At 50.0% G+C, this 14851-nt stretch overlaps 1 protein-coding gene across 1 annotated transcript in view; it reads right to left on the bottom strand.

The window, feature by feature from the left end:
- SAE1 (SUMO1 activating enzyme subunit 1) overlaps positions 1–14851 on the bottom strand; it is a 58184-nt gene that overhangs the window by 30997 nt on the left and 12336 nt on the right. The window contains exons 3-5 of the mRNA XM_024569383.4: positions 11040–11213; positions 8845–8987; positions 7247–7346 (exon numbers count right to left, since the gene is read on the bottom strand). Coding sequence (XP_024425151.1) covers positions 7247–7346; positions 8845–8987; positions 11040–11213 — 417 coding nt within the window. The remainder of the gene's footprint in view (positions 1–7246; positions 7347–8844; positions 8988–11039; positions 11214–14851) is intronic.

Raw genomic sequence — 14851 nt, 5'->3', positions numbered from 1 at the left:
AGAGTCCAAATGAAAACCCATGTATCAGGTCTACGTGTTCAGCTATACTGTAAATCACATTAACAAGCTATTAAATAAAGGATGTTGTATTCTCCTGCCTTAACAGATATACTCGTCCCTTCTTCACAGCCACTCAGAAGATCAGCTTCAAATCTGGAATTCTCACGCTCCCTGGAGCTCTGCACAAGAGCGAGACACCCTGGGAGGGCTGCCCCTGCCCTCTCCCCTTCTCTTTCAGCTCTGACCCACAACCTGAGCGTGGCCCCCAGCCCCTAGACCTGGGCATGCAGACACCGAGGTGAGGGCTGCACTCCAGAGGCGGGTCGGGGAAGAAGTCCAGAAAGCCTGGGAAGGAGGATTCCAGGGTCCCAGCATGAGGACTGGAACTGGGGCAAAGGCTATGCGTTCCAGGCGGACCCATCTCCTTGATCCCTCGAGGGGAATGGCTGGAAGGAGGACAGAGGCCCTTTTTCCTCCCCAACTCTAAGAACAGAACAACTCCAAGTTGGGTCACTTAACTTGTGGCCCTAGGCAAATGAATTTACGCTCAGGCCTGACTGTAGCAGACGATTTCTAGTTTCGCTTCTTGGTATATGGCGAGGAGGCCCACAGTGGCCCTGTCTGTGCTGGGGACTAGCCCTCCCGCCGCAGGTGACGGATATACCCCAAGCCTGACCAATCGGATTCTTCCTTTCTCCTGGGAATTGAGAATTGAAAGCTGGAAATAGGGCCCTATTAAGGGCAGAGTTCTAAAGACAAAGGCCAAATTCCTACGGCCTGGGAGGCCCCAGCTGCCTGGTTTCCACCCCTCTCAGATCACAGTACCTCTTTATCTTGTGCTATTCCTGCCTGCCTCCAACCAATGTCCTGTTTTTTATTTTCCGCCTGCCCCAAGTCTACTATCATCACTCACAACAATTAAAAATAAAACAAAATGTACCCAAGTCGCCCAATTTGTGTTAGGACAGATGCAAACGGCAGTGCCTGCCTCACCCCTCACCAGCACTGGATTTGCAGAGAAAACACACCCGAGAGTGCTCTCGGGCAGGAAGGGTCTTTCCAGGGAAGCACCCGGGACAGCACCACCCCCCTCCCCTGAAAGCACACTACAACAGGCACCCCCCACACACACTCACTGGCCCCCAGACTTCTCCACGCCCTCACCTCCAGCACCCCGTCTAGAATGCCTAAGGCACTCCCCTCCTTCCCAGAGAACCTGAGCCTTAAGGCTTTCCATCTCATGGTCCAGTTAAGACTAGTAACAAACTTCTTACACCTCTCAGAGCTTCCTGAGGCGGGGACCGCAGTGAAAGGCACACCACCAAATAAACTAGATTGTTCATAAATACCCGTGAGCTGTCTGTCTCTCACCTGCCAAAAAGCCCAACAGTGAATATGAAAGATGAATTCTCCACGTGGTCTACCAGCCATCAGATTGGGGCACTGGGCCAGGCCACTTACAAGAGTGGGAGACGGCAGTGACCTTGTCAATGCAACAGGAGCTGGTTTGCTAGACCACAGCGGGGCGACGTAAGCCACACTCCCCATGGCACGCACACAGCCAGGGAGAGCTTCTGAAAACACAGAGTAACAAAAGCCAAACACAATATGCGTTGTATGTGTCAGGTCCTTACGTGTTGCATGTGTACTTGTATGTATTGATTAGCACCCCAACTGTATTACGTGTGCTATATGCAGGGAAGGAACACTGAAAAGTCACTATGGGGGGGGGGGTCACGTTCGCTCAACTTGCTCTGCGTTTCCCACCCCTGGGTCTGTGAAGAGACTTTACTCCCTAAATTAGGCTGAACATCTGTAACATGTGATGTGGTTCTGGATGTAACGCTGGATGTAAATCAGAATCGAACCGGCTTGCAAAACGACAGCCTTCCACACCTTCTCATGGGAGGCTGGCGTCTCGGAAGCGCCCTGAGGAACGACAACCACAACTGGAGACAGTCCCGCGCTCAGCCGAGTGGCACCAGGGACCGAGGTCAGCACCCACAGTGTCACACAGGGCTGGCTTTGGAATGTAACCGGATAAAGCTGCTCGGGAGGACGGGGCGGGCAGGGCCTGGTGGAGTTGAAGAGGCACACATCCCATTTTCGCCCTACGTACCTACCCTGGAGAAATTGCACAGCTGCCCGAGGAGAGCGGCGGCGCACACACGGAACACCGACTGCGGGACGTCAACTGCAGCAGCAAACACTACACACCTAAGCGGCTGTCCACAGCAGACTAGCGGTGTATTCACACCACACAAACGCCGCAGCCGGAGGAAAAGGAAAGAAGGAGAAGAACGTCCTGAGTGCCGTCCAAGGGAATTTGCTGAGCTGATGAAACACCCGCCACCCTTGCACTAGGAACGCTGACAGCCGCACGTGGTTACTGAGCATGTGGAGTGTGGTTAGAGATGCTGGAGGAGCGAACTTCTCATTTTACTTAATCTTAATTAATTTTAACACTCACCTGTGGCTTAGTGGCTACCAATATGGACAGCGAAGCCCTAGAACTGCGGAGATACAACACTGAGATACAACACTGCTCTTAAAAAGCAGGTGGTGGCACTCATACACTGTGACACCAATTTGTAAGAAGTTACAAATGCCCTGGCCAGGCAGCTCTGCTGGTTGGAGCATCGTCCTGATATGCCAAGTTTGCAGGTTCGATCCCCAGTCAGAGCACATGCAAGATCAACCAATGAAATGCATAAACAAGTGGGGCAACCAACTGATGTCTCTTGCTCTCCCTTCCTCTGTCTAAAAAAAAAAAAGTGTACCAAACAATCCCATATTGCTGGAAGATACACATGGAAGAAGAAATGCAGGGGAATGAAAACCACGGTTGAGGGCAGAGGCTGCTTATGTTGGGGAGGGATTCCAGGGGCGGCCACGACCACACTGGTAATGATTTATGCTGTAAATTAAGTGATGGGTACATGCTCAGCTATATCCTTAATTTATACCTATAACATCAGGTAGTAAATTCTAGAAACGTGCGACAAAACACCAGGCCAAGCAGGGCTATATTCGCTCCTTCCAGGTACCTGGTTAGGCCCACACAAACGTGCCGGCGCCCAGGGGAGACGGGAGAGGGGCACACACACCGGCACGACGGCACTGGAGGGGTTTTGGGTTTAAGTTTAATGGTGCTGTACCGCCACATTCGGAAACTTGCACTCATGTGGCATCATTTCCTTGTAACAACCATCACACACACACACAGGCCAGACTGTGCTGTAATGCTAGGAAGGACCCCCTTCCCTGATCCTGGGGCCCAGAAACTTTCTCCCGGGGCGACGGGGCACCACCAACACGCACCCCGCACTCTGCCGCCATCAGCAAGCACCAAACCCTCTGCAGCAGCACCCGCCACCCCTCCCCCAAACCAAGTGGTTCTGACAATCAGCAGCGTTTGGGCCTCAAGGATCTGGTGGCGGCAACTCGATGACTTACTTCTAGACATTCCTGGCCAAGTGCCTTGTCCTGCTTACAAAGCTGTTCTTGGCTTAGCTCAAAACCCTAAGCTATGAGAACTAATGTGCTGCAAAGCTAATCCAGCTTAGTTGATCACAGAAGAACGTTAACTCAGTAATTCTGTTTAAAATTACAGTAATCTGTAGTAATGAACAGCCACGACTCCCCTGCACACACATTTCCTGAAGGTGACCGTACCAGGCACTGCCTGGTGGAGGAGGCTGAAACTCCGCAGGAGAGACACTGGCAAGTGACCCGGACAGCAGTCAGCTTTCCAAGGCCAGGTGCCACCAGAGAGCAGGAAAGAAACTCACCAGTCACCAGGAATGTCTCTCTCAGGGTGCGGGGAGGGGAGGAGGACAGAGCTGTCAACAAACTGCTCAGGAAGGAAGACTCCAAATAGTGAACCCCTGCTCCCCTGGGGAATTTTCCCACTAATTCCTGGGAAGAGTATTCACAGCGCCCAAATTAGTCACCTACTATTTCCAGAAGCAGAGGTAAAATTAAATCTGTATTTCCTAGCACGTCCTGAACAAATCCTGCTTTACGTTTCATTTTGAAAGCGCTAGTAGGGCGAATAACCACCACCACCGGGCACCTCCGCAGGTCTGGCAGCCCCTCACGAGGAAGAAACACGAGCAGCAAATGGGACTGTGAGAACGACCTTTCCTCCCAAAGGTTTTCCTGGAAGGATCTGCATCTTTACGTGTGGTATAAAACTTTGAAATCCCCTAGAAACTCCCAGGACACCCATCTTGGAAGTCACAGGGTGAGCCAGTGCCCGGAGCTCGGCCTGTGCTCTCCCACCTGCTGCTTCTCACAGGGCTGCGTGACCTCGGCGGTCACTGAACCTCTCTTAGCTTAGCACCAGCTGTAGACGGTGACAAGGGGGTGGATGTGATCCCCTGCACCCAACACAGTGCCTTGCACACAGCAGGCTCTTTTTTTTCTAATTCACTGATTTCAGAGAGAGAGAAACACTGATTTGTTGCTCCACTTATTTATGTACTCACTGGTTGATTCTTGTACGTGCCCTGACTGGGGATGGAACCTGCAGCCTTGGCCCATCGGGATGATGCTCTAACCAACTGAGCTACCTGGCCAGGGCCTCACAGCAGGCATTCTGCAACTCACAGAAACAGAAAGAGATGGGTGTTTCGACTGAGAAAAGCCAGAGTCATTCTGTCCTGGGTCTGTGCTTTTGTTGATCCTGCTTCCTGTGACTGAATGCTGGTCCTGGCTTTGGGGCCCAGCAAAGTGGCGTTTATACGCCGACTCTAACGATCTCTCTCTGGGAAACTTTCTGAACACCATCCGCTGCGCATTAGTGTCCACGTAGGTTTGTGCCTAAGACCCGATTCCGATGAAACCTGTGGCAGACTTCTCCTGGGCTCCAAACGCAGCAAGCAACCTCTGAGCACCCCCTCTGGGCCACGCTCCCCCCCCCATTTGTCACAATGGCACCTGTGCTAGAAAGGCCCGTGTCTTCCTCGATGGTGTGAAAACCACAACCTCTGTTTTCCCTCTTTGTTTTTTAACGTTTCTAATTTAGGAGCACAATGCGTACCTTGAAGCAAAAGTGGCTTTACCACATTTGGAACCTAACCAGAAACCTTTCACAGGAAACAGGAAGTGGCTGCTCCCCCACCCCCAGGCTGCACCCCGAGCATAACCCAACCAGTTGCTCCGTATGATTTAGGCAAAAGGGCAGAATCTGAATCAAGGAATTTTTGAGCTGGACGGAAACTTCCACACCACAGAGCAGTCTCTGCCCAAATGGAGAAGACTGGTTGTTACGAGGGGACAAAGCCCCGGCCCGGCCTCCACAAAGGCAAGGTTTGGAATCCCGGGGATCAGCATCAGGAATGCACCGAATGCCTCGCAACCTTAAGGGCTCGGGTTGGAATCCAGGCCTGAATTGTCCAAGTGAAACAGCTGACTAACAATGTCAGCTGGGACATGTTTTGATACCTTCAACTTCGACCCCACGTAGGAAGGGGCCACACGAAGCACTCTGTGACTGAGGAGCCCCAGGAATGGTAGGCGAGTGCCCGCCTGGGGCCGCCCACATTCCCCTCATAGCTGCGTAAAGTGGCTCCCCGAAAGGGGTGTCCAGATCGGCCCCAGTGGGCACCTTCAGAACCCACTCCCAGGAAACTTTCCGCTGTGCCTCGAACAAAGCCAGGCACTCTCCATTTGAATGTGAAAGGCCCGCCTCCACCGGGGAAGCCCCGAAGCCATAAAACCCTTCACACCAAGGCCAAGTGTCACACTTGTAAGAGGGTGTGATTTATAAATTGACAGCACCCACAAAGCTGCTTTTGTCCTCCTACATTAGTTAACAATTTATCTCCCCCCACCAAACTCACGGAGCTATTCAGATAAGGCCTGACTGGGCCTCCGAAAGAAAGAAAGGAAGAAAGAAAAGGACCCAAGTTTTGGCCAAAACACCAACATGGGATAATTATGGTCCTGTGAATAGACACTAAAATTAGGGCTTAATAATTCCTCTGTATCGCACTCACGCATCCAACTATTCCAGCACAAACATAAAAAGCCAGAGAAGAAAACCTCCAGCGCGGCCTTGCCGGAAGCTCGAGGAGTCCCACTTCTGGGGCTGCTGCCATCTCTTTTGTGGTTTCTGCATTCTCAGAACGAACGCCCCCCGGACCCCCAGAGCAATTCTAACTCCATGCTCTGACCAGCTGTTCTTCTTTCTCAGCATCTAAGTCTACGCAGCGAAGGAAGAGTACATCACTTTCCTCTCAGTTCAAAAAAACCAATCCTGACCGCTTCACCTCATTCTCCCCTTCCCAGATTCCTTCTCAGATTTCACCACCAACTAGGAAACCATCGTCTCTCCTTTCCTTCCGACTCCCACTCCTCCTAGCAAATGACTTTAAATTACTGCACCAATTCCAAGCACAGTCTAAGTATCCATTTAAGAATACACACCAATAACATTTGTTAACAGTGAGGCCTTTATTCTTGAAAGATTTAGAGCAAACAGAACTTTAAAGAAACAAAAGCAATTCAAGTTTAAACTGTCTTCTGCCCATTCAGGCCGTCTGGACCTTACTAAGTTGTCTGTCAATCTGATTTTTTAAGAAAACAAAAATAACGACCTTTGCTCAAAAACAGTCTTTCTGACACTACCCCACACACCAAGCAGGTCCTGCAAACAGGTTCTCTTTAGCCTCCAGTGTCGATGAGAAGAGCATCTGGCGAGTAGGCTGCCAATATTAAAAAGTTTGGGCCCTAGCTGGTGTGGCTCAGTGGATTAAGCGCCCACTGGCCTGCGAGCTGGAGGGTCACCAGTTCAATTCCTGGTCTGCCTGGGTTGCGGGCCAAGGTCCCCAGTAGGGGCACTCAAGAGACAACCACACATTGATGCTTCCCTCCCTCTTTCTCCCTTCCTATATACAAATAATTAAATAAAATCTTAAAGAAAAAATTGGGACAGGGCATAGCCTCTGTCCCCAAAACCTACATTTTTGATTCTCTTCAAAAAGCCACATCTGGCACCCTCGGCCCATGCACTCCCCACAGCTCGTGGGCCGGCTCCACGCAGCAGCCGCCCTCCCTCCCCTTAAGTGGGACAAGCACCAGCCCAGTGTGTCCAGACCCTCCTTTCAAGCCCACCATGTCGGCTTCCCTCGTCTGCCAGTGTCCCTGCCTGTCCCCACAAGGCCCAGGGTTTCTGAGCCCTGCCCCCTGGCCCCAAATGCGCGCACGCGCGCGCGCACATACACACACACACCACACATACCTTTTTGACCATAGTTGTCTCGGATGAATCCAGTCTTGCTCTCTTGGTATCAGGTCCATCTTCTACCCCTTGGCTAACTTTGGCAACTTTGGTTTTCTCCCTAGAGGGTAACAAGGGAAGGAACCCAGTTCTCCCCTAGGAATCACGTTATGAGAACAAAGAGAGCATAACCACCTCACAGAATAGGATGCTGGTTAAGGGCAGAAGCTTTGGAGTCAAACAGACCGGAGTTCAAATCCCAGTTTGGCCACCGATCAATCACCTGCAGAGCCAGTCACCCACTAGGTGGCAGTAACGACTGCTAACAGGAGGTTGGTGTAAGGAGGGAAATAACATACACTGCTTAGCACACTGCCTCGTTAAGCTCTCAGCAAACTTTGTGAACGTTCCACCTGAATCATGAAAAGCAGAACTGAATTCCCCCGGTCTGCCACGGGGAGCTCACATTAAATTAATCTGGACTGCTTTCCTCTATGACTTCTTTATCCACTTATAATGTGCCCAAAGAACTAGATTTTCTTATCGCCATAAAACATTGAGGTTATGAGCCCTGGCTGGTGTGGCTCAGTGAACTGAGTGCCTGCCTGCGAACTAAAGGATTGTCAGTTCGATTCCTGGTCAGGGCATATGCCTGGGTTGTGGGCCAGGTCCCCAGTAGGGGGCACATGAGAGGCAACCACACACTGATGTTTCTCTCCCTCTCTTCCTCCCTCCCTCCCTTCCCGTCTCTCAAAGATAAATAAATAAAATCTTAAAAAAAACCCAAAAAACACTGAGGTTATGAGGTCTTGCACATGTCTGTCCTTCCGCCAAGTCAATTTTATAGGCAAGAAACTCGCAGACCAGAGAAATTTCGGGGAGTTCCCCGACAAGCTGAACTACAGAAAGCAGTTCTTGACTCTGGGTTGGAGGCTTCATCTGCCACGCAGCAAGGTATCTCTTTACCTCTCATGGTGGTGGGGGGCGGGGGTGGTCTTCGGGGGAGACAGTGGTCAGAAAATTACAGCCAAAAAACCAGTTCATGCAGTTTTACAATAATGTGTCATCTTTCATCGAGAAGCTCCAAGTTCAAAGCACTGCAGGCCCCGTCACGTGGGCACCCCCTGGTCTGCGACCGCAGTGCTCAAAATGAGGACACCGTCTGCGTGCCGCACCAGGGCCGTCTCTGGGCCGTGGGGCTTCTTCCCCGAGTACATGCTGGCCACATGTGCTTCCCGAGCAGCCCATCTCACTATTCCGCTCTCAGCGACTATCTCTCAGCCTGAAAGCACGCACGCCTAAGCAGGGCCAGGAAGGCTGCACAACCCAGGCAGGAGTGAGCGTGCTTCACTCCCGGAAACCCAGACCGGTAAATCCCCGGGACTTACCTAGACTGCCTAGCACCCTGCTTTCTTTATGCTTTCAAGTCGACCAGGGCAGGGACCCCATCTCCCACAATTCTGAACATACAATCCACGTCCCATACGCTGCTCATGAGCTGATTTCCCAATGTTCTAAGTAGTATGGTAAAAGATTTTCCTTAAATGGTTCATTTCCTATCCGTGAAGAAAACTACATCTTGAAAAGGTTACATTCTCTCCTCCTCTGGCAGCACTTACTCTACAAATTCGTGCTCTCCGAGATTGGCAAAGGTGTATCCGTGGTAGCCAAAGACACCTCCTGTGAAGAACTTGATGCTGTTTTTGTGACAGATCTGGTCAACCTTAACTATGACGTCCCTGGAGCAGCAAGTCAGGCAGATCTGTGGGAAGGAGGAAATTCCTGGGTGTGAGTTCTGCACAACTGTGAATCACTGCCCCGACGTCCAAATACATCTTAATGCACAGTCTCGCCGGCACGTCTACAACCAGTGCCAAACTGGTGCGGCAGGTTCCCTGGAGCCTGCGGTTAGAGACGAAAGAGAAGGCGCAGGTTCGTGTGTAGAAAACGTAAATTACAAGACTGTCACTTTCTGCAGCCCAAACGAAACGTGCTTAGCTAGGAAGTAAAAGCCATTCAATGCATGTGATCCTTGAATATACGTAAACCGCATTTCATAGCTTTCATGAAAGGAAAAGAGAAAGACATTAATAACGTAGTGTAACTTATTTCTAAAGGGTTAAATATATCAAAATCTGAATAAGCTACAGCAAGAAGGAAAACCAGTTTTTAAAACTGACCCATAGGTCACGTTTAAATACAAGGGCATTTTCCCCCCTTCTTTTGATTGATATGTTAAGATAAAAAAGATAAACAAGTCCTGTTGAGATTATTTTTCCACAGTTTTCCATGTGAAATTTTATCTGAATTGAAGGACAAAAGGAAAGGTTACGGACCGAGTGACCTTCCATTCAGACTTAAGACAATGAACCCGTGGTTCACTCCGTGGGATTCTCGATGCTGCTCTGAAGCCCCTAGGTTCTGTTCCAGTAAGTGGAGATATTGGAAATGGCTAAACTTCACTGCTCAAAACACGGTCTTTCCGGGAGGAGCTTTGTGATCAGGGCCCAGAAGGGAACTCCTAACGTGTACGTTTTACATTTGGACGTACGAAGTTGGAGAAGACATTACAAAAGGATATTTCCATGTAACAGGCCCTCTCTGGCAGCCTGATCGCTGAAATAACACCCAGGGAAGTGCGTGCCTCTGGCGACATTGAGAGGCCACAGCCTCCCACGGAAAAATCAAATCAGAAGGTACAACCACCACAGGGGAACACGCAATCACTGCCCAACGGAAGCCTGCAGAATCGCAGGTGACCGGTCACATGTGGCCTGTGAGACAGTCATGCTTCCCCGTGCACGTGCCTTATACGAGCAACTGGCCCCACACCTCGGCTCTAACAGAGCCTCTCTAATTGCTACAAGTTCCAGGGACACCTAGAATAAACCAAACGTGGTTACTGTGGATAAAAAAATGAAGAGAAGACTTTCATCCACATAGAAAACGTCCCAATATCTGGAGTTATGAAGCAGAGTGAATTAGAGAAAAAAAGGACAAAACGCACACACGAGCCATCATCTCGAGCCCGTATCTGCACAGAATGCACACGTGAAACGTAACTGTGTGTGAACAACAAACCACCCGACCCAACTCCTAACCTCCCGTGTGGCGGGCCTCTTATTTTAAAAACACGGAGATCAGTCACTTGTGACTATTTCACAGCCACCCAAGCTTCTCCCAGGGCATGGGACCCATGTCTGAAAGGTCACAGACATCGAAACAGAACTTAACTTATCCTTTCACCTCTGTGGAGATTTGGCAGTGAAACCAAATGGGTTGGATATGCCTCATTTGGCTTATGACTACAGCGATTTTGTCTCGTTATCCATGGCAACACGGGCGGGGTGGCTGTGTGAAAGAGACAGACCCAGATCAGGTGTGTTCTTTTTTAAAGACAAAACACAAGCTGTAGTTTGGTATTTCTAGCAAAAAAAAAAAAAAAAAAAAAAAAAAAAAAATTGACTCTGCTACAGAAATTAATCACCAACTTGTTAAGTTTTCAGGAGAAAACATGTGCAATTAAATGTACCAAAGCTACGTGCACAGACTCTGGAAGGCAGACAACACAGCGCGGATAAAGCCTGGTCCAGGGGAACGCACGCGCAGACCCGGGGCACCGGACCCCTCTCTGCACATTCCACACACTGAGGAGGTCGTGTACTTGGCCTGAAGGACTGTCCAGCTTATAAACTCACTTGGGAAAAAAAGCACAGAATTTAAGATGCGAATGTTCCAGTGTACCTAGAACACACACAATTAGCGCTTTAATTTGCGGCACTCTCCCAGATCGGACGCCCTCTACGAGACTTACAGCATCGAACTGCGTGAAGAAGGACTCCGGTTTCTTTTCTATATTCTCAGTGTCCACCTTCACGTCTACCATGGGGTTGAGATTCTGGGCTCGCTCTAAAGAAGCTTCGGCCCTATTCCGGCCAACAGACCCAGTTCGGATCAGGAACTGAGCTCCAGGGTCTTCTGGAGATACCTGCAAAGATTTTTTAAAAATACTTGAACTTGGGGGAAAACACACCGCAAAGACCACGAACCTTTCCATTTCAAAGGATAACCAAAATACCCAGCATCTAATGGCATCACTGTTCTCGCAGGAATCTGTCTAATGCAGACTCCCTATAACCCTTTCCTTCTGAGGCTTTGAAAACAGACATGGAATTTTGACCGGGCATTGGTGGTTGAAGAGCGCCCCCTTGTGTTTATAAAAAAATTCACTCTAAAGAGAAACGCCCATGCTTTCTTCTTCTCCAGTTTGTAACTGCTAACAAAACCATGTAATTATCATGGTAGGAATTCCCCAAATATTTACCATGTGCCTAACTCTGGGCATTCAGAAATGTATAAAGTAGTTTAAAGGATATAGTCCCTGCCTACAGGGGTTTAAAATGAGACCAGAGCAAAAATCAAACACAATTAAAAATGCCTGAAATAAATTCAAATTCAATTAAAGATCAGAGGAGGAAAGACAAATGGTGGGGGCTGGAACAGAGAGATGATTTCACCCGTAAGGCTGGATAACATAATCACGCGACTCCATACCGTCCTGCACAAATCCTTTCTTCCCACATCGAACACCTGATTTAACTGCTGTTCTCTAGGTATGACCTTGCCACCTTCACCAAGATTGGGCTCACCGGGAGTAATCTCCCCTCCCCCCTCCCGCCAAGCACCCACAGCCCCAACTACCTTCCGCCTTTCCTCCAAGAAGATGCACTGGTCCCTCTCCCATTCAAGGCCAACCCTCTAACAGGATCCTTGAACCCTCCTCCCATCCTGCTTCTTCAGGGATCTCATTATATTCTGAGAAGCTGAACACCATGGTGATTAAGGGCAAGGCTCTGAAATAATTCAGGCAGGATTCAAATCTTTGATTCAAATGCTGGCTCAACGTTGCACTTCTGTGTAACCGTGAGTGGGTATAGAGAAACCACGTGTAACAGGCAGATGTTAATGAAAACAACGCACTCACTAATTACTGCATCAATGTTCATTATCACTATGCGAGCTCTCCTCCCCCAGCCTCTCAGATCCTGGCTCTCCTCCCCTCTCCCTGGACAACACAGCCTCCCTGTGGGCCCCTGAGGTGCAGCTGTCCCTGAGTTCTGTCCCTGAATCATTCATCTTCTCACTCTATGTACCACCACATAACAACTCGATGCCTCTTTTACTTTCTCCCAGAATTTTCTGGTATTTCTCAAATCACTCTTTTAACTTTATTATTATTATTTTTTAAAGATTTTATTTACTTTTAGACAGAGGGGAAAGGAGGAAGAAAGAGAGAGGGAAACATCAATGTGTGGTTGCCTCTCGCGTGCCCCTTACTGGGTACTTGGCCAGCAAGCCAGGCATGTGCCCTGACCGGGAATCAAACCTGTGACACTTTGGTTAGCAGGCCTGCACTCAATCCACTGAGCCACACCAGGCAGGGTTCAAATTGCTCTTTATGGTACAGATTTCTTCCTGCTCTGAGTCTTGTATTAAACTAACTGCCCACCAGATACTTCCTCCCAGATATCCCATGGGCCCTTCATTTTCTGACTCCTGTATTTGTGGTCTTTGTTAATGAGCCCGCCAACTACCCATCCAGCCACCCGAACCAGAAACCTGGTCTTCATACCCTTGGTATATCCTCAGCAGAAGCCACCTGTGGCGGCTGAGCGTGGGCTCTAACAGGAGTCAGACTGACTGGGTCATGGTCTCCCACGGACAACTGTGACCTTGAATGGGACGGTACTTTACTTCCTTTCCCTCAGTTTTCTCATCTGTAAAGTAGGGGCGATGATCCCTGCATCGCAGAGCTGCTGTGAGGACTAGACAAGCTACTGCAGCCACAGCTCTTAGAACAGTGCCCAGCACCTTCACTAACTGCCCGCTGCTGTAAGTTATTCCTCACGCGCCCACGTACACCCTATCAATTCTGCCACCTGAGTTTTTCTCACCGCTGTGTGCTCCCTGCCCCATCACCAGTACCCTTACTCAGGTCCTTTCCATCGCTCACCAAAACTACTCGAGCAGCCTTCTAAGTGGTCTGGTGCCAACCACAGCTGATACAGCAATTAGCCATCTCCCCACAGCCCAAAGCTGACCAGGTCACATAGCCCCTCCCACACCGGAAACTTCAGTGAGCCCTCACCACCCGGGGCTTAAGTGAAAGCGCACAGCAGGGCTTGCCAGCAGGCTTTGTGACTTGGACCCCACTGGCAACCCGCTCCCACCTCCCACCACTTTGGCTTCACACTCTAAACATTCCAAACTGCTTGCCACGTTCTATTTCTCCCCTGCGGCTTCCCGCCACTGCCGGGTCCCCTGCCAGCAATACAGCCCGCGACAAACCTCTACTTGTTGAATACTCAGCTCAGTTCGGAGCCGCAGAAGACTTCCATGTCCCTTACCACAGCCTGAGTCAGGGGGCCCAGTCTGGTTCCTGGAGGAAACTTGACAGTGGGAACCAAATGTCGTGCATCTTTGAATGGCCAATACCTAGAGTACTTCTGGGTAACAGAAGGTGCTGTTGGATGCCTGTCGAGGTCAGCAAAATGAAAAAAGGGGCCGGGAATAACACCCTCGTTTTACAAGGAGCAAACTGAGTCTCTGAGAGGTTGAGTCCTTTGCCCAGCTTGAGGAGGGGGACTCGGCCCAAGTCTGCGTAATTCCGAACCGTTTTGTCCTACGCAGCACTGTCTCCCTGGCATGTTCCTAGTCGGGGGCAAGAAAAATGCAAGCAAATTGTGAAGGGCAGACCAACCACGGAATGTTCTTGAACTGTTAAACTCATGGGGTGGGGGTCAGGCTGGGTAAGCTGACTGGGACCAGGTTGTATGAAGCCACTGGTTCCCAACTCTCCCTGCCAGCCTCACCTGAAATATTTTTAAATACCCCCCACATATTCTGAAGCACCGATGGGACGGAGAACCTCGGTGTCCGGCCTTGAGATCCAGTCAGAGGAGTTAGGCCTTGCAGTGGAAGGCGGGTAGAAGGCACGCTAAGTTCTCCAAATGAACAGGTAAGGGACGACAGTCAGCCTGTTCACTCCCACACTGGGTGGCATCCATCACCGCACTGAAGCAGTGACAGAACCACGTCACACACCCCTCGGTGCTGTACTGCCGTTCCCCTTTTCCACACCAAGGGCCTCCAAGTTCAGGAACTGTCTTTCCTCCAGGCTCCACTCGTACCCTCAACACAACAAATGCTTCCAAGTAGATGGGCAGCTCCTGCCTCTAGGGGGCACTGTGCTTGGGGCAATGTCAAAGCAGAGGTACGCGGCCTGTGGATAACCAGGCAGCTTGCTTGCAGGAGTTTTCTTTCCGCAGGTTTTAAGTCACGTCAAAGATCAATATATGATTGTGACTTTTAAGTGAGCCAGCCCATGCTTCCTTTCACACTGCAGTAAACTTTTTAATAATTAACGATTCCTGATTATTTTTCTTCCGAAACCCAGAACAAGGTGTGCTTTTAAAACCTGCATTAACATTTACTTGAGCCCACAGCACCGAGACCTCGCACGGTGTGCTAGTCACTTGGCGTGAGAAGGGACCCCTGTCCACTGCCTGAAGGAAAGAGTGACCCCAGCTACAGCAGGCGACAATACAATCTCCTAAGTATTTTACC

Source organism: Desmodus rotundus, chromosome 12 (assembly GCF_022682495.2).
Source record: "Desmodus rotundus isolate HL8 chromosome 12, HLdesRot8A.1, whole genome shotgun sequence".
NCBI lineage: Eukaryota > Metazoa > Chordata > Mammalia > Chiroptera > Phyllostomidae > Desmodus > Desmodus rotundus.
The sequence above is the reverse complement of the archived record's forward strand: the minus strand, read 5'-3'. Positions and strand labels throughout refer to the sequence as shown.